Source organism: Panicum virgatum, chromosome 9N, assembly GCF_016808335.1.
Source record: "Panicum virgatum strain AP13 chromosome 9N, P.virgatum_v5, whole genome shotgun sequence".
Classification (NCBI taxonomy): domain Eukaryota; kingdom Viridiplantae; phylum Streptophyta; class Magnoliopsida; order Poales; family Poaceae; genus Panicum; species Panicum virgatum.
This window is the reverse complement of record NC_053153.1, coordinates 55,294,426-55,318,200: the sequence shown is the minus strand read 5'-3', so window position 1 is coordinate 55,318,200 and position 23,775 is coordinate 55,294,426. Positions and strand designations below refer to the sequence as shown.

Below are 23,775 nucleotides of genomic sequence, written 5' to 3'. Positions count from 1 at the left end.
ACGGCGTCGCCAGCCAGCGCCCGCACATGCTTGTCGAGTGGGTTGATGAGGAGCCGGAGCTCGCGGTTGCAGACGGGGCCGAGCTCCCGCAGCAAGAGGCGCTGGTCGCGGGAGTCTGCAAGGACCATGCCGCACCAGGGCGCTGCCGACGGGAGGGGGCCGGCGACGCCGGGGATGACGCTCGCGACGGGCATGAACGGCGGCCGCGGGGAGAGGCACGGCGCCTCCGCGCCAGCGGCGGCACACGACGGTGCAACGGATGACGTCGCGCGGCGCTAGCCTACTCCGTCTGTCCGTCACCGGCATCGGGCGCGTGCACTTGCAGCAGAGTCGAAGCCGGGCGCAGGGGACAGGGAGCGCTTGCGGCAGACGACAGAAGGCGGCATAGCAAGGTGCGGCGTGGCAGTTGGCGAATCGGGCGCCGCGGTGGCAGAACGGGGAATAGGAATTTGGGGATCCAATTCTTGTGGCCGCGGCGGCGTTGTCGAGAGACGGCGGCCGAGCAAGAGGAGGCGGCGGCATCAGGTACGTCGAAGGAGTGGGTCGAACCCCCGATCCCTTGGTTCAATGGTTTTTGAGGCTATGATCCAATAGGGGTCCATTAGGGTTGTTTCGATAGGCTGGATCAGTGATCCATTGGTTCGATCCGCTCCACACCCATCTTTAAATATATCTCATTAGATTCATCTCGTAATTTAGCTTCGGGATTCTGCAATTAGTTTTATAATTAAATTTCATTTAATACTTTAAGATATTAAGACTCTCTTTAATGTGATATTATGATCTAAAGTTTATCCTCTCGATAGCGTTGTAGTGACTGAGAACGTCCTCCTTCCTTTTGTGGAACGGGTCCTAAGACTTCGGCATCTCGGGTGTTTTAAGTTTGGTTCATAAGAATATGCCATGGAATGTACAGGGTGGTTCTTGTCTGTGCACTGTGCGCTACCCGAACGAGATCAATGGTGGATGAACGTTGTTAAGAGAAGCCACTGAGCATAGACTTTCACTTTCTGAGCGAAATTATTTGATGAGCTCCGAACATGATAATAGTTAGTTAGCAAGAACAGCAATGTTTATCTCCTCCAATTCTACTGTAGTATGAAGGAACAACGTACAGTGGATTGAGCTAATAACATATAAGAAAACCTCCTTTCAAAAAAAATATAAGAAAACCCAACTCAAGTTATTGAACCCAATGCGGAGCTGGATGTTCTTCTTACTTAGCTACTCCCTCTGTCATGTAATGTAAGTCATTCTGGCATTTTACCAGATTTATTGAATATTTTCTGAATCTAGACAAACTGTATGTCCAGATTCATTGAACATTCTATGAATCTGGACACAATAAAACACTCTCAAGATGACTTACATTTTAGAACGGAGGGAGTATATAGCATTAAAAACAAGAACAACAAAATTGATCTTAAGTGGTGGCCGATGACATCAGCAATAAGTGTCGCCAGCCACGAAATCAAGGATGACCTAACTGGAGTCAATAAGATGGGCCAACCAAGAGTAAAGATTTTAAAATATCTATAATTAACCTAGCATTTTTATAATATGTATGACACATGAGTCCTAACATAGAAAATTAAAGGAAGTTGCATAGAGCAATCTCTGTCATCATATCCATAGCAAAATCAAACTATATATTTGTAAAATTCCAAATTGTCAGTAACAACTTTCATAACTTTGCTGTCATTTTACCTAGGTGCGTGGCAGAAGCCTATTCATCATAAAATGTCAAACGTCATACTTTCACGTGAACATGTATATAGAGAAAAAAACTTTTGCAAAAAGAATGCACAAAAACATAACCTGAGTTGTTCAAAGACGAGCCTAAAAAGCTAATCATAGACTCAATGGAACTAAATTGCTATCATCCAAGGCCCAAAGTCCAGAAAATCATACAATACAATACAATGGGCCGAAAGATTTCGAGACCCCAGCGAGCCCAGCACCGAACAAGGTCGGGCACGGCGTCGAAGCAGCTTCCTCTACTCTCCGCGTCCGTTAGCACATGAGCGCCACCTATACCACGACGCGCTCCCACAGATTGCTGCAAGCAAATATTTCTGGGCAATTTTTTCAGGTTAGTGAATATTGTGGTGAGCTAGCAATGTCCATCTAGCTCAGCTTGTGAAATATCACCGTAGAGTCTGGTACCGGTAATTATTCCCTCTTATTCCGGTGTCAAATACTCATTCCAGTTGTCACTTCCAGACTTCCTGATTGGATGGCAGAGTGCTAGAAAGGGTGGAAGTGGAATACAGTTTTATTTAGATCTCAAAATTTTACACTAAAAAAAGTCACATTGAATATTTGGATACATGCATGAATGAAGTACTAAATAAAATCTATTTGCAAAATATTTTGCACTGATAGGTTGTAAATCGCGAGATGAATCTAAGGAGCCTACTTAATCTATTATTTGCAACAGTGATGCTACAGTACCATCCGCTAATTATGAATTAAATATGGATTAATTAGGCTCATTAGATTCGTCTCGCGATTTACAACCCATCCATGCAAAAAGTTTTATAAATATATTTTATTTAATACTCCTATATAGCAAGATTCTCTTTCAAAAAATTTACGCCAAAAGATTTACACACCCATTGGTCGGAAGTACTGTGGGTGTACAGAAACGACAGGATTTGACTTTTCTTTGCGACCGAATGGAAAGGCGGTTGAACGTATCACGAAACAAAAAAGGCTTTGTTTCCGAAACAGATGACCAAATTTGAGTCAATTCTTTCTATGCCATTAGAAAATGGAAATATTGGTCTCATAGCATTGAAAGATGCCTACATTCAGAAAATATCACTAATTTTTTGTTGATCCGTAAAATAGCATTGAAAGATTGATCCGTGAACTGGAAATAGCATTTCATGACGTCCCCGTGAAAATGCGTCAATGACATTCGTCTCTTCCCTCTGTTTTATTTTCTCAAGCTGAACGCCGTTGCTCCTCATCCCTCCGCTACACTGCTACTTCTTGCTTTCGCTCCTTTTAGGCTATACTCACTCGTCGTATTCTAAATCATCCTCTAAAGGAATATTCTATCCTAGTCAGCAATATTCTCTTCTCTATATCTAGTTTCACCGTAGCCATCTATACTCTATATCTTACTCTATCCCAACTACCCACTCCCCTTCTCTTTTTTTTTACCCCACCCCCTCCTCTCTCTTTCTCCCTCACCCTCTTCTTCCCCACACGGCCGCGCCACCACCTTCCTTCCTCCCTCCTCCTCCTTCTCCCCCTCCCTCCATCCCTCCCCACCGGTGTGGCCCGAGCGGCGTGCGGGTGGGTGAGCGCCGCGCCGCTGTTGACGGTCATTATTTCCCATTTTGACCGCCAACTTCTCGGGAATAAAATGAGCTTTACACCATGTATGGAAGTAATCTTATTTGTGTGCGGAAGTAATTCCTCTAGCTTAGACTTTGTACCTATCTTGTTTATCGGGATCTTATCTTAAGGGTTTTCTCGCCCGGACTAGAGTAAATCAAGTTAGTTCTCTAGGTTGAGGGGGATTTCTCTTGAACGCGTCAAGAGAAATCCTAACACCGAGTACGGATATGGTGTTTGAGCTCAGTGTTAGCTAGAAAGTGTGTTCCACCCCACAGAACCATTGTGGTAGGCGGCAGGTGGTGACAGTTCTGTCCGTTCCTTGTAGTCCACCACGTTCGGGTGTTCTCATAGCAGTAGTTGCAGATTGCCGTTGGACTCCCCTCTCATCCCTTTCCGAAGTCCTTACTCATCCAGCCGCCGAAGTAAGCTCTGGGTTCCCGATAACTAGTTAGAAGTAAGGTTTAGTCTAGAGAGGTTAGTTCGATAGTTTAGAAGTGTTTTAGGAGTCTTTCTCGCTCGTTATCCTCCCAGCTGCTTACCTCTCTAAGGATTAGAGTCTCCTTTGTCAGACGGTCATCGTTGGCCATTATTTTATCTTATCATATCAGCCTTACCCCCACTAAGTTAGTTAGTTGATATCTCTAGTAAAGTTTGTCATTCGATTCTGCGATACTCTTTAACCATAGTGCTTTCCTGAGGAAATATACAATACCCTAGAATACTCCAAGGTGAAGTGCTACAGCGGTGATTATGTGTGCTTGCGGAAACCATATTCTATTGAGCGTAAGAAACGCCAACAACCGCCCCCACGACTCCTCCCTCCCGCCCTACCCCTATCCACGCCGAGCCTCGGGTTCTCCGCCGCTACCACCTCGGCGGACTGTGCGGCCAGGATGCTCCCGTAGCTCAAGCGTGGTGCCCGCAACGGCCATGGCGCAGAGCTCGAGCAGGCGGATCCGGCGGCCATGCCCCTTGCTCCCCGCGGCCGCGCCATGGCGGCCGGCCTGCAAGCGCGGCGCGGCGGCCGGCGAGCGCGTGGCAGACGCGCCATGCCTACCCTCATTCCTTCTCCGCCGCCGGCCACCCTCCTCCCTCCCCATCGCCTCCCTTCCTCTTCTCCATGCCGGCGAGCTTGGCCACGGCGGTGCAGGCCATGGCCGCGGCGGCGGAGACCCGCATGTGGTCGAGATCTGGCCTCCCTACCGCGCCCTCCCCTCCCTTCGTCTCCCTCTCCGGCGGCGTGACCGTCGAGAATGGGCCCTCCTTCCTCTCCCTCTCCGGCAGAGGCGCAAGCTCGGATACGCCCTCTGCCTTCTCCGGCGGAGGCTCACGCGGCCGGAACCGTCCTCTACCTCTCCGGTGGAGCTGCTGCGCCGGCGGATCGGAGACGCACGGGTCCATGGCTGCGCGGCTCGCCTCGAGACTGCACTGGGGCGCTGGCTGGGGAGGCCCACGCGGCGGTACTCTGCGTGCATGGGCAGCACGCACGCGGGGCGGAGGTGATGGCCGGTGGCTCCCCTGCTCACGGCCCTGCTCCCTCCACCCCCTGCTCTCCATGGATCCACGGCGGCGGCCGCGGAACCTCGGGTCCCCGGTGGAGCTCGAGCGCGCGCTCGCCGTCGACTCCACGGCGGCGGCAAGGGGAACCGGCGCCGGGATGGCGCGTGCGGCATCGAGTGCGACCGGAGGTGGGGCCGGCGCGAGCGTAGCGGACGCTCGCCGCTACGCTCGATTTGCCGTAAGCGGCTTCGTCTGCTTAGATACCTGATCTCGTAGAGGAGACCGCTGCAGGGGAAAAAATGGGATCCGCGTACTGGAGGAACGCCTAGTGTTCCCCAGTGCGGATAGCCCTAGGCTGTCCACACTGGGACACTGAATAGCTTCGTTGAGTAAGCTTTACAGGAAGAAGGCGCTGCAGTGGGAGATGGGAAAGCTCCCGCTACCGTCCCGCGTCCGCCAAATGTAGCGCGACAGCGGACGCGCGCTACCCCCACCGTGGCGCGGGGCCCGCTTTCCACCGTTGCGCCCCACCACTGCGCACCATCACCGGTGCCGCTGCCCGAATTGCCCGCCGCCGCCGTCGCCGTCCGCCGCCATCGCCCCGCTGCCCGCGCCACATGACGCCATCCCGCTGCTGGCACTGGCGCTGACTGCGTCGTCGAGGTTGGCACCGGCTCCCAGGCCCGACGCGGCGAGCTCAACCTCGAGCGCAGGCCGTGCGGGCAGCTGCCACCGCGTCGCGCCGCGCTCGCGCGGCCCCGCCACCGCTGCGCCGAGGTGGCACCTGGCGTGGGCTCCAGTGCCCCGCCTTGCTCTCGTGCCCATGCTCACGCATCTGCTCTGCGCTAGTGCTGGGCAGCGCCGCCGCAAGCCAGCAACTCCGCACGCCCGCCTCCGCCGCAGCTCGGAAGGGGGCTGCAGAGGGAGGAGCCGAGCGCTCCGGCCGCCCCTGCCTCTTCGCTCCATCCAGATCCAGCCCGGGTCGCCATGCCCCCTGCTCCTCCAAGCGGAGTGGGGGTCCTCCGCCTCCTCGCTCGCCGCGTGTGCCGCCGTCACTCGACCTCCCTCCTTCCTACCGCATGCCATGGCCTCCGTCGACGGAGCGCCGCACGCCATGGCCTCCACGCCACCCCGAGTGCTCTTACGTCCCGTGCTGGTGGTAGGCGCCGTCGTGCTCCACCATCGACGAATGTCGTGTGGGCCTCGACGGCCGCGCTGTGGAGGGAGGGCGCGCCGGGCGCGCCCAGGCCGCTCCGGCCCACAGAGCGTCGTTCTCCCTGCGCCTCGTCGAGAAGAGCCGTCAGCGGGCCACCGGCCTGTGGGTAGGAGGCCGGGGCGCCGTGCGCCGCTCATGCTCACCCTCAACCACGGTCGCGCGTCGTGCTCCGCCCAGTCCTCCCTCCCGCGGCCGCGCGCGAAGGAGGAGGAGGGCGCCGGAGCGGAGGAGACGGGGAGCCACTGGAGGTCGAGAAGGGGAGCCGCCAGAGCAGGGGAGTCGCCGTCAAAGGGAGCGATGGAGGGAGGAGGAAGAGAGAGTGGGAGGGGAGGGCGGCGGGGTTGGGAGAAATTATTGAATAAATCTGACATGTGGGCCCCACTCTCTGGTAGTTGATATAGAGTATGAATGAGTACAGAGTAACTGAAATTAGAGGAGAGAATTTCGATAACTAGGTAAGAATATTCATTTTAGAAGATGAGTATAGAGAATCACGAGTGCAGATAGCCAGGCTATCCGCAGCGGCATACTGCAAACGGCACTGCAGTACCGCTTTACCGTAAATCCTCCCACACCGGTGTACTCTATCGTCTGCGCTATCTCCCCGTTCACCTCCTGTTACTCCAAACTGGCGCAATAGCGGAGTCCCGCTATCCTCTCCATGCGGCAGAGCGCGGGCCCCTTCTCCGTCTCTGTCTCCACACAGCAAGGCCGCAGCGCCGAGCACTCCAGAGCAGGGCCACGGCCTGCCCGACCTGCCCACCGTAGATGCACCCTCCGCTGACCCCGCCGCGCGCACGTCACGGCGTGCCCATCGTCGCGCGCACATCGCGGCGAGCCCCGCCGCGGCCGCACCCTCCGAGATGACGGGTCGGGCTTGGTGAGCGTGGAGGAGGCCCTGGCGCCGTCGACGGAGACGATGAGGATGGAGCCGCGGGACCCCGACGACGGGGAGGAGGAGGGCCATGCAGGTGGCGGCGCTGGCCATCACGGTGAGATCTGGGTTGGGGGGCGAGGCCGAGGCGGCGGATGGGAGCGAGACGATGCGGCGGCGAGGCGGGGCCGCGCCCTCGCGGGGCTCGTGGCGCTGCTCCGCCACGATCCGACCGTCGAGATCCGCCCACGCCAGCCCGCCTAGCCGGATCCGAGCTCGCGCCGGCCGGAGCCCCGCCTGTCCGGAGCCGGCGGGCCTCCATGGCCCTATGCTCGAGCCGCCACGGAGCTCGACCGGCGGCGCCAAGATGCCCGAACTCGAGGGAGGAGGGGGCGTCGCCGGGGAGGGCCCGAGCTCGAGGGAGGAGGGGGCGACGCCGGGGACGGCCCGAGCTCGAGGGACGAGGGGACGGTGCCGCTGCTCGCCGCGAGCAGGGAGGGAGGGCGTTGGCAGGGATGGAGGCCGCCGCGCCGCCGCTTGTTCGAGGAGGGAGGAGGGAGTGATGGAGGCCGCCGCGCCGCCACCGCGCGTGTGGGCACGAGCTCCGTGCGCCGCCGTGGATCTCACCAGAGAGAGAGGAGGGGCAGAGGACTGCAGAAAGGGAGGGAGGGCGACGGGGAGTAAAAAATGAAATGGGAGGCTGACGTATGGGTCCCACGGATGTGTAGTTTGTATAGAAGATAGAATGAATGGGTGCAGAGAAATTAAATATAGAAAAAAGAATTTTAATAACCAGACAGAATATTTTATTTAGTGGATAGATTTAGGTTATAACAAGTGCAGACAGCCTGATCAAGCCATGCGCCTCCTCACTGCTTCGGCCCTTCCCTCTCCTCCCAGCGGCCTACAAAAGGCGCACAGCCCTCTAGCTCGCGTACGTCTTTGATTTTTTCAGCTATAGCAGAAATAGCATGGGCGACGTCTCTTGTCAGTGGGTTCAAGCGTCCTCCTCCATCCAAACACGTCTCCTGCTGGGAACCTTGGCGTTCATAGCAGGGCCACCGAGTCACAGATTTTTTTAGTTCACTATAATTCAAAGAAAAAAGCAGCAGCATTTCACCAAGACGGACACTCGATGGATTTGGATCATGCAATGAGCAACTCCAACAGTTTAATTTTCCTTTTTCCCTTTTTTCAATTTATAGGGGAATTCTCATCACAATTTTAGTTTATTTGGGGAGATGTGCTCTAGTAGATTGATTTTTTCATTTTCCCTTTAATTCATGAGTGGCCAGAATCTTCTCATGCATGTGGATCTTGTGGCTAGGAAAGAATGGATAGAAAGGGAGAAGAAAAAGGCGAAGGTGGAATTCCCCTTTAAAAAGAGATGGGGGAAAATATAGGGGAAAGGGGAAAAGAAAAAATCTATCTGTTAGAGCTAAATTTTTTCTCCTAAATTTCTTTTATGGCTAAAAAGTGGAAAGGAAAAAGAGAAAAATCAATCTGTTAGAGTTGCTCTCGATATGTGCTTTGGACAGTGCAGAATATATATGAATGCCTTGCATGCCTGTGGGCACTATGATAATCGTCGGTCCCCGTAGTTTGTCTTCCTAATAGTGACGTACGCCTTGGTTCAGCACAGTCCAGTAGGCCCCGACCGCATTTCGATTAGCCCAGGCCGGCGTAATTATATTACTTGGTGTCATGGTTTTGCTAATGACATGCTACTAATATTGGTTTCTGCTGATGACGTGCAACTAATATTCTGTCGGTTAAACCAGTGTACTCCTATTCTTGACGGCTTAGCCCAATCCATCGCTGTTGTTAACCCTGATTGTTACTCGACACGACAATATAACTGTATGCGGTAGCCGCAGACCTTTCTGACCGCGTCCACGTCAATGGTAACCTTTCCTTCCAGGCGAACGCAAAGCAACCGGGCCAGCCGGGGGAGACGACATGGCAACCGCCGCGGCTGCCGCCGACCCACCGGCCGCCGCCGGGTACGGAGTCTACTGTCTACCGCGCGAGCGAGCTAGCTAGCTGCCGCGCATGCAGCGAGCCAACAGGAAAGCTTTTGTAGCGGACGTGCCGCGCGGCGCGCGGGGGGGGGGGGGGGGGGGGGGGGGTCGTCGCGCCGCGGGCGGGCGGCGACGCGAGGCGCGTGGCGCGGAGCGGAATGGCGAAAAGAGGGAGGCGCGCCCGGCGCACCTTGACGAGCCGTTACGCGCCGCACGGCGCGCCGGGCGCGCGCGGGGTAATGGGGAGTTGGGGACGCGTCGCCGTCCGCCGCGCACCAAAGCGTTGTCAACCTGCTAATGATTTGGGTTACAACCGGTTATAGTGATTTAGATTTTATATTAGGTTCACTTCAATTTAGTGAGAAATAATTTCTCTAGCAATCAATCCGGTTTGATTTGATTTCACAAGAGAAATGGTTTGCTTTGATTTGAGCTATTAATACCACCGAGTGACTGCTCGCTTAACGTAGGGTCCACGTGTAGGTCTAACTACACTGTTTTGCACAGAGTAGCTACTAGTCATAATGAGTCGTCTCAAAAAAAATTCAATCAATTTCGATAAAAATCTATAGTGTGAGCGCGAGATTTTATTTCCGGGGTCCAGCTCTTGGTGTGGGGCCCACGTGTGCGTCTAGTCATATCGCTTTGCACAGAGTAGCTACCAGTCATACTGAGTCGACTCAAAAAAAATTAGTCAATTTTGATAAAATTTTATAGTGTGAACATTAGGTTTTATTTTTGGAGTCCGACTCTTGATGTGGGGCTCACGTGTAGTTTTAGCCACACTGCTTTAGAGAGAGTGGTGGCCAGTCATACTGAGTCATCTCCAACAAATCTCAATCAATTTCGATAAAATTTTATAGTGTGAACGCGAGGTTTTATTTCTAGAATCCGGTTCTTAACATGGAACCCATATGTATGTCTAGCCACAATGTTTTGCATAGAGTAGCTGTCAGTCATATGGAGTGATCTTCAATAATTTTCTGTCAATTTTGTCAAAATTTTATGATGTGAAAGCAAGGTTTTATTTCCAAGATTCAGTTCTCAACGGACTTATTTTTGTATATATAATTATACTATTTTGCACAAAGTATTTATTCCAATCTAACCTTCTAGCATGCTCAGATGGTATGGTATGGTTTGGTTTGATTTTTATATGGTGAGTTGGTTTGGAGTGGTTCATGTTAATATATTTAATATAAATAGTTTGGTGCGGTTTTGGTTTGGATCTTAAACCATTAGCAGAAAGCGTTGCGGCGGCCGAGAACTGCGGTTCGGAAGAGAACGGCAGGCGCCGCGGCGCGAGCGGTACCTTGGTCTGGAGCTCAGCTGCCGGATCACCGAGGTCACGCAGAGAGTCAAGCGTGCAGAGGGACGGTTGGTCGCTGTTTGCCTGTCGTCGACGCATTTTTTTTAAGGTTTCGCTGACTGGCCGAGTGTCCGGGTCAGCTGCCGGGGGTCGCTGGTGCTAGCGCAGGCGTAGTAGTAATTGGGAGGCCGGTACTCGTTATACGTTAACGGCTAGTGGTTGACTCGGGCTCCATCCCGCACCCATCGTGCGATACCGTAGCGCGCAGGTCAGAAACGGAGTGCCAGGGGCCAACTACTACCGTCTCCAAAAGTTGTATGGATGGATGGACACCCAACAGGGCAACAGCATTAGATCCACAACGCCCAACGTTCGTGACAACGCCGCAAACTCCAACAAACTCCTTAAATAGACTCCCATTTTAAATGGCTCTCAAATTAGCACCCGAAACCTCTAGGAATATGGAATATGAGCCTCCCATCTCTGCCCCCCACGCGCTAGCCCGCCCCCCGACGAGCCGCCGCGCCTCCTCGTCGCCTGCACCTCCACCTCCGCCCAGCGCTCCCTCCCCCGTCGGCGAGCTGATTCCTCCGCGGGCGAGCTGCGCCTCGAGCCCCCCCCCCCCCCCTCCTCCCCCCACACCGGCGAGCCTCCATGGCGCAGGCGAGGCGCCGGGCCGGCCATCCTTCCCCATCCCCTGCGCGCGCGGCCGGCCTCCTCCCCGCACCCCTGCTCGCGCGGCCGGGCCATCGACACCCGGACGGTGCGGACGGCGGAGCGGATGCCGGTGATGTCGCAGATGCGCTTGTTCTTGTTGTCGTCCCAGAGCTCGACCCGGTGCCTCCCGGCCTCGCCCGCGGCGACCAGCGCGAAGATGCTGCTGCGGAACAGCATCTCGACGATGGCGTACCCGCCGCCGCCGCCGCTGGGGAGGACGCGGCGCAGGCTCTCCTGGAACGGGGCGCAATTGAAGACGCGGAAGTCGGCGGTCGTCGCCGCCGTGAAGCAGCTGTTGTCCTGGTTCCAGGAGACGGACAGCAGCCGGAAGCTGGTGTCGTCGGCGTCGACAGCACTGGAGGCCGGGGCTACGGCGGCGTGGGCCATGGTTTACTGCCGGCAGTGGGCCGCGACAGGCACAAGTTAAGAATCCCCGCCGCCGGCCACGCTGGTGGTGGAAGACAAGTGGTCCGGCCGGCGACGCCGGTGCCCGAGAAGAAACTCGCGGGCCAAGGAAGACAGCGAGTTGTCCGACTGGAACGAACAGGTAGGATCGAGGGGACCTCGATGTCGGCGGGGGGCTATAGGCTAAGGTTGAGCACAAGAGGATGAGAACTTCCACTGGAGTTGGGAACTAATTTGGGCTCTTATTTTTTTCAGGCCAACATGCAAATGGGATTTTAAAGCCTCAATTTGTAGGTCTCCGCTGGAGATGCTCTAAAGTGAGGCCAACGATCACGCTCCACCGGTAACAGCATTGCCATTGGAGTTGCCTTCTTCGTAATACGCATCATCTCATCTTTGCTCCGAGCCTCCGATCCGTATAAAACGACGAGCTTCGACGAATGATTTGAGCCCGGAAGGAGACCCAAAAAAGATGACGATACATACAATTATACAGTACGTCCGGAATCCAATCATGGTTCGGGGCTACGGTGCGGATCCTGTCACTCTCGCAATAAGATTCGGAAAGGGACCCCGAAGGCCCGAACCACGATGATTAGGGTCAAGCATGATTGGGAGAACACAGATTGTGATGCCGTCCACGCCTGTGGCAGGCCACCACTAGCCCGCCCGCGGGCACCACGACGAACAGCACCACATTGCACTCCACGGTCTGCCCCTGCCGGACTGGTGCTCTGCTCTCTTTCACAGTTGACGGACGGATGGGTTGGAGCTATACGTGCAAACGGCAAAGCAATGATCCGTCGACGCCCTACCGCCGTAGCGGTCTCGGCTCCCAAGTACTAGCTTTCAAGCTCACAGAACGCGCGCTGCTCTGCTCGGTCGCGCGAGGAATCCCCCCGTTAGCGGCCGCGGGCAAGAGACGGTGGTTATCCGGAACGGGCCGACGACGAGGCGTCGACGTGTCCTGATCAGGAGTCAGGGCCGGCGGCCGTGGTGGGCTTGGTTACTGGCATGGCAAATAATAAACGAGGCGCTTATCCGCCGGAACAGGGGCCCTGAGGGAGACTGGAGAACAATGGCGGCGCCGGCGCGCGCACCCCGCCCGCACGAAGAATTTTAATATTTGACATCGAATTCGCAGGTCTCATCTTTCTTGACAATAAATTTACAAGTCATTCGAAATATGATATCGGACATGCGAATTCTTTCGAAACGGGGATTTTCGATTCTTTTTCATGAATTCTTTCACGAAATCATGAAAAAGAGTGGAAAACGCCCGTTTTGAAAAAATTCGCATACCCCATGTCATACTTCGAAAGACTTGCAAATTTAATATCAAGAGAAATAAGACCTGCGAATTCCTCCGCCTGCACGGGGAAGGAAGGGAGCAGCGGACGGACACGGAAAGTGGCACGCGATAAGCCTCGACGCCCTGTCCCCTTGCCGCTGGCTCCCCTTCTCGTAATCCTCGGCCACGTCGGCCGCCGCCGGTCTTATCCCCTTCCCCTCGAATCAAATCCCACTCGTCCTCGGCCCCTCCGGTCCTCATCCTCGGACCCCTTAATTCCAGCAGCAACTTTTCCTCCCGTCGCCGGAATACATACGGCTGTCAGGGTGTTCAATCATTGCCAGAAAATAAATAATTACCGTGGAATAGTCGAACGCAAATCAACAGGATCGCGTCGATAATCAATGAGAACGAGCAATTAGCTGTGTTCTTTCGGCGTGCTGCCAACGGATTACTGGTCACCAGCACCAGGTTACTTACCGGCGTCCACGTGCCAGGCTGCCGGGAACGGTCTGCGCCAGGCTTTCATCCGGCGCCTCGCTGACGCGCCCCGCGTGTCCCCGGGGTCGGTGGCCGCCCCCCGGCCTCGCCCGCCCTCTATATCCGTCCCGCGGCGCCGCGCTTCTCCCCCAACCGCGTCGCGTGTCCAAAACATTCTGTGGCCTGCTGGAGGGCAGCACCAGGTATCATCAGTCTACTAGTGTCCACCACCCTACTTCCAGTTACGAGAAGCACTCGCGGGCACCAGCTCAGCTTTACCTCCCGCGCCGCGACCGGAAACCAGAGCGGCGCCCGCGCCGAGCATAAAGCCGGCGCTCGTGGCATTCCGATCCCCTGTTCGGTTCTATTGTTCTGTTCTGTTCTCTTCTCCCGAGTGAAGCCAATTCGATTCTTCTCGTCTTCGACCTCGAGCTCGGTCCGTGGCCGTCGCCATGAGTAGCGCCGCGCCCCTGTCCCTCGCCTTGCTCCTGCTCCTCCTCGCGGTGCCGTCCCCGGCTCGCGGCTGCGACCGCTGCGTGCGCCGCTCCAAGGCCACCTACCAGGCCTCCTCGCTCGCCCTCAACGGTGATCAGCCGGCTCCGCATCTCGATCGAGGATTCATCTGTTCGTCGCTTGCAATTGATGGTTTTTCTCTTTCCTGAACTGCGCAGCCGGTTCTTGCGGGTACGGCTCCCTGGCCGCGTCCTTGAACGGCGGCCTCCTCGCCGCGGCGGGCCCCGAGCTCTACCGGGGCGGCGTCGGCTGCGGCGCCTGCTTCCAGGTAGGTTCCTTCTCCCCTTCCCAGAGCCCCCCTGCTCCGCCGCGTCTTGCTGCGGATTTGGAATAACCAGGCGGGGATCGGATCGCCCATTGCAGGTGCGGTGCGGGGACAGCGAGCTGTGCAGTGCCGCCGGCGCCAAGGTGGTGGTGACGGACCAGGCGCGGACCTCGAACCGCACCGGCCTGCTGCTCAGCGGCGCGGCGTACGCGGCCATGGCCCGCGCCGGCAGGGCCGCGCGGCTCATGGCGCGGCGCGTCGTCGACGTCGAGTACAAGAGGTAGGTGCCCGCCCGCCCAACCCCTTGTCGCCGCCCGCGGTGCCGTGCGCAAGTACGGCGTGTCTCGGCGTCGGTATTGTGCGTGCGTCACCTCAGCTCCGCTCGCACGTGCCGAGGATGCAGAGGACAGCCGAGTTTTTTTTTTCTTCTTTTGGGCATAGGGGAGAAGAATTAGCATCTGATCTGAGTTTTTCGTGGGGACAGGATCCCGTGCGAGTACACGAACCGCAACCTGTCGATCCGCGTGGAGGAGAAGAGCCAGCCGCCGAGCGAGCTGTCCATCCGGTTCCTCTACCAGGGCGGCCAGACCGACATCGTCGCCGTCGACGTCGCCACGGTAAGCAGCAACTCCCCCGGCCGCTCCAGACAAAGATTGAGAGCTGAGGGCAGCGAAGCAACGCTCCGATTCGGCGGCGGTTGATTGACGTGGTTGCCGGTGTGGTTTTTTGTTGCTGGCACGCAGGTGGGGTCGTCCAACTGGCGGTTCATGACGCGGGAGCACGGGCCGGCGTGGAGCACGGCGCAGGCGCCGGCGGGGCCGCTGCAGCTCCGGCTGGTGGTGACCGGCGGGTACGACGGCAAGTGGGTGTGGGCGGAGTCGGATGCGCTGCGGCGGCGGTGGGAGGCCGGCCGCGTCTACGACACCGGGGTGCAGGTCGCGGACGTCGCGCAGGAAGGGTGCTACCCCTGCGACACGCGCGAGTGGCAGTGACGCGAGCGCGCACACAGCCTGGACTGTAAAACTGTACATCCCTTTTTTTTGCTTTTTTTCTGTCTTTTTCTGGACCGTCCGTTTTTGGACGGATGGACGGATGAATGGATGAAATTACGGAATGATGAATCGAATCGGAGAGTCAAACGTGCCGTTGCGACTTGGGTTCGGCCTTCCTGTTCCCCCACCACTTGGATGTGCCGCGGAGTTGGAGCGCACGATGTGTAGCGTGCGTAGTGTGCTGCGCGCATGATGGCTTCGGTCGTCGACGACGAGCGCTTCCACTTGCCGGCACTCAGGGCCACTCGTTTCCGAGCGGGCACGAGCGCACGCCGCCGTCGCGACAGGGGAGGTGAGGTGAGGTCACGCGGACGTAGCTGAGCCGGAAGGAAGGGTGCGTTTGGTTTCCATTCGGCTTAGCGCGTCTTTTTCTTTTTTATATTTAAAAAGAAATAAAAATTTCAAAAATATATGTCGGTTTTGAAAATTTTCAAAAATACCCCGTTCGCCCGGCCCAGGGGCGATAGGGTCCTGTCGTCCAAGCAACGGGCAACAAGACTTTAATATAATTTTTTTTTAAATTTGCAAAAAAGTCCCAGACCCGGGGAGGGGGGCCTGTCGCCGGCCCCCCACGGGCGACAGGGGCCTCCCACCCTATATAAGAACTGACTTCCATTCTCTTCTCATTTGGGCCCAAAAATTGCACCAAAAATTTAGAAAAAAAAGAGGGGTGAAGAGAAGAAACGCGGCGAAGCTCTGCCGAATTCCGCACTTGTGATCTACCGGTACCTTCCATATGAATCTATTGATATTGTATAACAATTTAATTTAATTAGCGGATTAGCTGAATTAGATTTGGTGCTTTATAACACTCGTTTAATATTGCAATTTCAGTACTATTACAGACTTGTTTTTAAATTAATTATGAATTAGAATAGAATTATGACAGTACCTTATTGATATTGCACTATAAGGCAATGACTGCCTCCAATTGTGGAGGATTTTCATGGACCGAAGAAAAATCTAGTATAATACTTGATATCATGACCCATCTTGTTATCAGTAAGAAGTTGGATCCGTCAGCGGATGGTACGATAGAGATGGTGTTGTCCAAAGTAGTAGAGTTTAAAGATTTGACATTATTTTGAGGTATTACAACGCAAGATGTAAAGGGACACCTGCTAGAACGTCGGAAGATATACATGAGTGTGAACTAGCGAATCATCCTAATATCATTGGATTCTTACAAAGTTCTTGTAAGATATGGATGTGGCCAGAGGTGCATGAGATGCACATTAAGGTAACTCTCATCCAGTTCTAATCTCGTCCGTTATTTGGAATCCATATGTTTGAAACAGTAACATTGTTGTTTAATTATATGATATGATTACCCCGAGGACACGGAGTTGATTAACAAATCGATACCAAATTTCCGTAAATTGGTATGTATCTTCGGTGAAATTATGCCGCAAACTAGGCGAAGGAGGTGGAGAAGATCTTCGAGTGATAGTACTTGGCCTCCACAAGAACAAATGACCGGAGGTTCCTCAAGTCATGCTGCAGCACCTCAAGAACCAACTTGTGTTAACTGGGATGACGACATGGATGACTTTATGCCCCCCAAACCATGGCCTCCAAGACATGATGTTCCTCCCCCTGTACATGAACGTAGATCTAGAAAAGAGGAAAATGGAAAGTCAAGAGGTTCGTCGAGCCATACTACACTACCTGCAGCACCACCATCTGTCAATTGGGATGACGACCTAGATGATTTCATGCCATGATCTATAACATATGATGTTCATCGGTTCAAGATGTATTCGCATTTAATATTGGTAATGTTGTATTATGCTTGTATGTATGTCTCGTACCTAACTTGCATTCACTGGACATGTACATAATGTCGAGTTTGAATCGTAGTTAGTCCTAATGGAGCAGCGAAGCATAAACATACCATCTATCGTATGTGATGGAAAATACGAGAGTGATCAGAGGCGAACGTTGAAGTGTACAAATAAGCGGTCCACAGCTATCTCATTACAAATAAATATCAGAGATACAAACATCGGATATATCTAACTACCCCTAGGGCATCGGACCCTCTTAGCCCTCTGCTGGGCACGAACATGACCCTCGGAGTAGGTGTGACGATCCGGAGACCTCATCTGTCGCCCAGGACGCAAAAGGGGCTGCGGTGTCTGCTGCTGAGAGATCCCAAGTGGTGCTCCTCCTAGCTGTGAATATCCCAAGACATCGGGGTCACCGTGCTCGCCAGGTGAGTCTGGAGTCAAGCTGTCGAGTTCCTCTAAGATGACGCCCTCGTTATCTGGAACGAACGTAGTTGAAACAAACCCTGCGTAACATATAAACGTAAACCAACATATGTTGTGTGGTAAATTAGTGAGTATTGAGAGTGTTTTGTACCAGGTTGAAAGGAGGAAGAAGGTCCGGCGCCCGCATCGTGGTAGAATCCTACGCATAAAATGCGGATGTTAGCGTACGCTCGTGTCTTTCGTCATGACATGTAGAAACCGAAAAACGAAACATAAACTAACCTGTGTAGGCCGGTATCTGTGGCCCCGGTACCATCCCTGGATACGGTCCACCAACTGGTGGTGCCCCCTCTAAACATTCCAGTATGACCGAACGCAGTAGCTGGATCGTATCATGTTTGTGATATTAGTAAATATGTAGTAACACTTGATCTAATTTTAAAGAGATATCTATATTACCTGTAGTTGTATAGTACTGCGACGTCGGCCTGTGCACGGTCGCTGGACACGGGAACGACGACGAGGCCTAGGACGACCCGTGGCTGTCTTCATACTACACACGGCTTCCCAAGTTGTGCACTACCTGACGCAACTGGTCGCGCTGTCTCGACCATGCCTCTGTCTGCTCAAACTGGGTCATTGGGGATCCAGCACGTACCATCGTCAGGTAAGCCGAGCAGTCCGTCTCCATCATGTTGCAAAGGCGAAACTGCATCCATTCAGTAAAAGAACAGTTAGCAACACATGAATTATCTTATGAATATATATATATATATATATATATATATATATATATATATATATATATGCAAATATGATCAAGAGACTCACTGCGTCAGCTAGTGCCTCCACGTGGTGTCGGGCATAGCCATCCTGAGGCCTCGCCTGGTGTGGCTGCGGGTGAGTGTCAACATAAACCTGACGAGCCCGAGTCCGGGGTAAGTACCAGGTGAGGTAAGCCCTAAAGGAGCTGTCTGTGTGTGGTCCTGTTGGATGGACCAAGTGCTCGTCTGTATGTTCCCATTGGTCCACCCACGGCTGCATCTTGGTGAGCCAATCATCAGAGCACGGCAAGCCACTCCTTGACAACCTACAAAAGTGGACCACGAAGAATCGTTAGATTCGACACGAATGTATGAGCCAAGTTCATTCATAATTACCTGTGGTCCTGTCGACTGACACGCTCCAACGCGGTGGGCACCGGAAACTCCTGGCGCTGCCCAAACTGTCTCCTGACTCTCTAGGGGCAATATGCCTCAACCGCGATGTCGTAAACCAGGACGACTGTAGTAAACCATAGGCTTGCATTCGCGGAGCAGTGCGAAGACAGGCCTGCTGGTGCACGGGTAGCCACAGCCTCAGGGCCGTAAGGCTCCCAGACAACGTCCTCGGGCGTCAGCATGTCGAGCTCCGAAACAAACTCAGGATATGCGCGTCTAACCTGCGCATGCGCCCAGGACCTCTGCAGTCCGAATAAGTAAAATTAAAAGTGCGCTAATGCATCATGTAACAATGAATAACAAAATTAGATTTGTTGCGAACGTACCTGACGACAGATCCAGAGAGTTCCCATAGTGGGCCTGTCGTCCTCCTCATCGTCGTACATGGCCTCGTGGTAAGGCTTGTGGCTGACGATGGGCCGACCAATGGCAAGCCTCTCGTACGACCAAAGTTGTAGCAGTAGTGGGCACCCCGCCAGGATAGCGTTCCCATGTGTCTTCATGCAGCCGTCGCAGAGTCCACGGTAAGTGGCTGCAACTACCGTCTCACGCCAGCTGTAGGGCGGTACGTCCTCGTCCCCATCCGCAATCTCCCGTGCATACGGAAGGAGAATACTATCCACCGAGTTGCCATGAGTGTTGTTGAACATGATGTAACCAAACAACCAAAGTAGGTACGCCTCCAGCGATCTGGTCACACTGTACTCGTTGGCATCCGCAGCCAACAGGATAGGCTGCATAAACAATTATGATTAATGGTTTCAACTGACAATGCAACATGTGAATTTAACAATTAAACTTAAATATGTAATGAATACGTACTGTAAAGTGTAGGAACCAGGTCTTCGAAGGACCTGCTGCTCGCGGGTGATGGTTGATCGGACATGCTTCTTCCACGCGGTCAACCAGGGCAAAACGGGCCTCCAGGTCATCCTTCCACGAGGCCGCCACCACACGCGGACCTACAGCCTCCCCGACGATAGGGAGGCCGAGGAGGTAGGCCACGTCCTTCAGCGTAGGAGTCATCTCCCCCACACGTGAGGTGGAACGTGTGGGTCTCCGGCCTCCATCTGTCAACGAGCGCTGTTAGGAGGGATCGGTCGAGCTGAATAGGCCCACCCTCGACAAGGCGGCCCAGAGTCAGTAGACCGGACTCACGTAACCTACAATAAACAAAATTGTCAAAACAAAGGAATACCGACGAATATATAAGTGATAAATAATAATATTTCATTACATACCTGTCAAGCCAATCGTGGTGTATAAAGATCGCCTCCCCAGGTGGACGAGGACGTAGCACTTCTAGGACTCGGTGCTCAACTGCTGCAAAGAAAGACATGTGGCTCGAGTCGATAACTGGGTCTAGCAAGGAATCCATCTCCATACCTGCATTCAAAAATATATGAGAACACATAGGTACACATAGGTACATATATGTTCCATACAAACTGAACACATGATATTTATACATTACAAATAGGTTCGATACAAACACCATGCACGATTACTACATATTACAGATAGGTTCGATACAAACTCCACGCATGATATTTATATATTACAGATATGTTCCATACAAACTGGACGCACGATTACTATATATTACAGATATATTCGATACAAACTCCACGCACGATTAGTATATATGTACAAACTGCACACTGGTGGATCATGACACCGAGTGCCTTCCACGAGCAATTCTCACCGATGGTCGTTTGAACGTAGGATGTGCTCCATCTCTGGGATTTCCGGAAGGATCGACGTCAGCAGCATCGTGAAGTGCATTCTGATGACACTTCTTGTAGTTGTGACCCAATGCTCCACATTAGCTGCAACGCTTTTGTGCTTTGCTTGCTTCGGACTCGTCCATACCATTCCGAATACGATGTGTCTGACAGCGGCCTTTGCCTTTCTTAGTGGCTGGATCAGGAATAAACATCTTATCCTCATTATCCTGAATGAAAGGTCCCACTATTCCAATCCCGTATACCTCATGTCCCCAGGTGGATACAGCTGCTTCCTTGCTGAAGTAAGGTGAAACAAATACTCCTGGCTGCAACCCAGACTCTGCACATGCCGCAATGTGATGCAAGTTTGGCAAATGCAATAACTTAGGCTTCATGCAGGACCAGAAGGCTTTGCCATCTACTGTAATCAAACTCTCCTGTACCACCCTATCTCTACGGATACCACGACCAGTTCTATCCTTTCATAGAACCTCAAATCTATGCTCCATTGTACCTGTCGATATGACGCGGTGCAGTTTGGCATTTTCAATCTTCTGTTGCATATATTGTGTCACTCTTGTGCAAAATTGAATTTGGGGGTTGCTGATGTTTATGCTTGCAGCCATGTAACGCTCTCTGAAATACTTCACGCACCCATACATGATGAACTCAACAATTCCCACAAGAGGAAAAGCACGACAAGAACGCATAACTATATAGAAACACTCTGCATAGTTCGTTGTCCGAATATCATACCGTATTCCGTTGGTATCATAAAGGAATGACCATTTCTCCTTAGGTGCACCTCGAATCCAGTGTGAAAATGGCTTCTCAATTGAATCCCTAGCCTCTGCAGCCTGACTCGTGCTTGTTCCTGATGCCTTTACCTTCACTAGCTCTGCAGTCAACTGATCAAGCATCTGCCATAATGCATTGAATTTTCTCTGTTGATTTTGGGTGCACAACCTCTTAAACATGTTCTTAAGATCCTTGTTCTTGAACTGGTCATAGAAGTTTGTGCCCATATGCCTAATGCACCACCTGTTTTGGTCATCAGGCCACAATGGAGGCGTTGTCGCAGTTCCACGTTGCAATTTCAGTATTGATTGTAGCATACCTACATGCCTATCACTAATAAGGCACACATCTGGACGTGCAGTAACAACATGAACCTTCACTCGTTCAAGGAACCAATACCAACTGTCTAAGTTCTCATTCCCAACAAATGCAAATGCGAGCTGAACTATTTGGTTCTTGCAATCTACCGCGATTGCGGTGAGTATCTGACCTTTATATCTTCCAGTCAGAAATGTGCCGTCAATGCAGATCACCGGAAAACAACACTGAAATGCCCTAACACAGGCACCTAGGCAAAAGAAGGTTTGTTGCAGAATGCTTTGTCCCCTAGTCACGACTGGTACGAGGTATGTGTCATAAAATCTTCCAGGATTTCTAGCAGCAACCTGGGATAACATACGAGGTAGGTTATTATATGATGCCTCGTATGTGACGCCCTAAGGAGCTGAGCAGCCGGACCCCTGGGGTCCGCCTCCATCTCACCGGACAAACGGTCCCGGACCCGCTTCCCGCTCGGGGACGGGTCCGGTGTCACCACGTGTCCTAGAGGTGGAAATGTTCAGTACCTGTGGCCGCGGACCCGGACCCCCGCAGGTGGGTTCGGGACCTCCACGTGTCATCCGGACTCCCGCATATGGGTCCTGGACCTCCACGTACCTATCCGGACCCCCGTGAGCTCTCGGCTCAGCTAGCTGCTCGGGAGGGGTCCGGAGCCGCCACGTGTCACGCAGACGCGGGCGTGGGCGCAAGCCTTCCGCTGGAAGCTCCCTCACCCACCCGCATTAAGTGCGAGTGGTTGAGGCGGGCTCTGCTGCCTCTGGGAACGGGGCAGCTTTTGTCAGTCCACACTATGGATCGCCACACACTATGGATCGCCAGTTACCGAGGTGGCTCGTCATTTACCAAGACAAGCATTAAAGACTCAGCGCCGTGCGCATGGGCGACGAGTCATGATGACCAGCTACTGACTGGACCAACAGCGCACACTGCTACAGTGGACAGATTCAGTAGTTCGGCGCTTCATCATGACCTCGACGCGCGGCTGCAGAGGCTAGACTCTACTCTGACAGGACAGCTCAAGACCATCCCTGGTCAGAAGCTACGCACGGAAGCCAACGACAAGATCTCCGGATCTGGGGCATTAAAGGCCAAAGTGTAGTTTATAATACATCGCCGGGTCCACATGTCGGGGCCCCGCTCAGTGTACGTGCTCCCCTTGGACATATAAAAGGGAGAGCACGCCCGCTAGAACACAGATCCTCAGACTCTCTCAAGACTCAGCTAGAGAGCGCAAGCAATACAACACACAGTGGACGTAGGGTATTACGCTCCGGCGGCCCGAACCACTCTAAACCAGCTGTGTTCATCGTGTTCTTCCTCGGAGATCAAACTAGAACTAGAACTAGCTAACCCCCGAGTACACACCCTCTGGGCTTAGGCGGGTGCCTTCCGCCACCCGGCTGTGGTTTGCCACACCACGACATTTGGCGCGCCAGGTAGGGGCATTTAGCTGGTCGCAGTTCATCTCTTCCTCGTCTCCATGGTTCGTGTGGATGACGTGGAGATGACAGAGGGTATGGCATCATCCGCGCCACACGCCTCTCGCCTTCCTGCTCTAAGGGCAACCGTGCCTGTGGAGCAGCCACTGTCGGCGGTGGCGCGCGCTGCTCGCCGGCAAGAGTCAGGGCGCCCATCAAAGGCCCCCTCACAAGCTGCGAGCGGCAGAGAGACAAATCCTAGCTCGCAGCATACCTCACTCATGTGAGGAAGCCCACTACGGCGGAAAGCCGACTCCGGTCGCACCAAGCCCGCTCCGGCGGAAAGCCGACTCCGGTCGCACCAAGCCCGCTCCGGCGGAAAGCCGACTCCGGTCGCACCAAGCCCACTCCGGCGGAAAGCCGACTCCGGTCGCACCCCCGACTCTACATCTCTGTAAGTCCTACCCTAGAGGCCCAGCAGGGAATAAAGCCTTTTCCTTTGTAACTAGGTAGTACTTCCGTGTGGTCCAGTCCGGTGAGCCTCCCCCGTGGAGGGGTCCGGACCTCTGCGAACCAGGTTCAGGGAAGCGTATTCACCCTCCGGGGAGGTCCGGAGCCGTGTAGCCACTTAGCCTGGTTTTGTACCCTAAGCATGCATGCTCTACCTCCCTAGGGCGAGTACCGTAGTACCTAAGACTGGGGGCCCGGAGGTCCGGATAGCTCCGGCCTCATAAACCCGTGTTCTAGCTTACATAGCACATCTCATGTACATCTAGTTATAAAGGAAAAGTTTATTCTCAGTTCGCCTCTAAGGATGTTACATTCCAATTTCAATCTACGCATTCTGTTTGCGCTAACCCCCACGTGGCTTCTTACTCTTGTGCGGTGATTGTGGTCCGAATTGAGTTGGCTAGTTAGTGACTTAGCTCGAGACCCCTCATGGAAGAGAGGGGTTCAGACCGCTGGGAACCTGCAGGTTCAGGGAAGCGCACTCATTCTCCGGGGAGGTCCGGAGTCGTGTAGCCGCTTAGCCTGGTTCCGTACCCTAAGCCTGCACGCACCACCT

The 23,775-nt window shown here is 53.8% G+C and overlaps 1 protein-coding gene across 1 annotated transcript; it reads left to right on the top strand.

Annotated features, from left to right (window-relative positions):
* Positions 1-13,274: 13,274 nt before the first annotated feature.
* Positions 13,275-15,068, top strand: LOC120692614 (expansin-like A2). The gene is made up of 5 exons (XM_039975982.1): positions 13,275-13,749; positions 13,836-13,945; positions 14,041-14,222; positions 14,427-14,559; positions 14,686-15,068. Exons 1-5 carry the CDS (start codon positions 13,617-13,619, stop codon positions 14,932-14,934), a joined length of 807 nt encoding a protein of 268 aa, XP_039831916.1. The 5' UTR covers positions 13,275-13,616; the 3' UTR covers positions 14,935-15,068.
* Positions 15,069-23,775: the final 8,707 nt, after the last annotated feature.

What these genes read in the sequence shown, in the direction of transcription:
- LOC120692614 (XM_039975982.1), top strand. Translation starts at nt 13,617, where the DNA reads ATGAGTAGCGCCGCGCCCCTGTCCCTCGCCTTGCTCCTGCTCCTCCTC. An exon ending in GCTGCGGCGCCTGCTTCCAG is followed by an intron (nt 13,946 to 14,040) that starts GTAGGTTCCTTC and finishes CGCCCATTGCAG; the next exon opens with GTGCGGTGCGGGGACAGCGA. An exon ending in GTCGACGTCGAGTACAAGAG is followed by an intron (nt 14,223 to 14,426) that starts GTAGGTGCCCGC and finishes TCGTGGGGACAG; the next exon opens with GATCCCGTGCGAGTACACGA.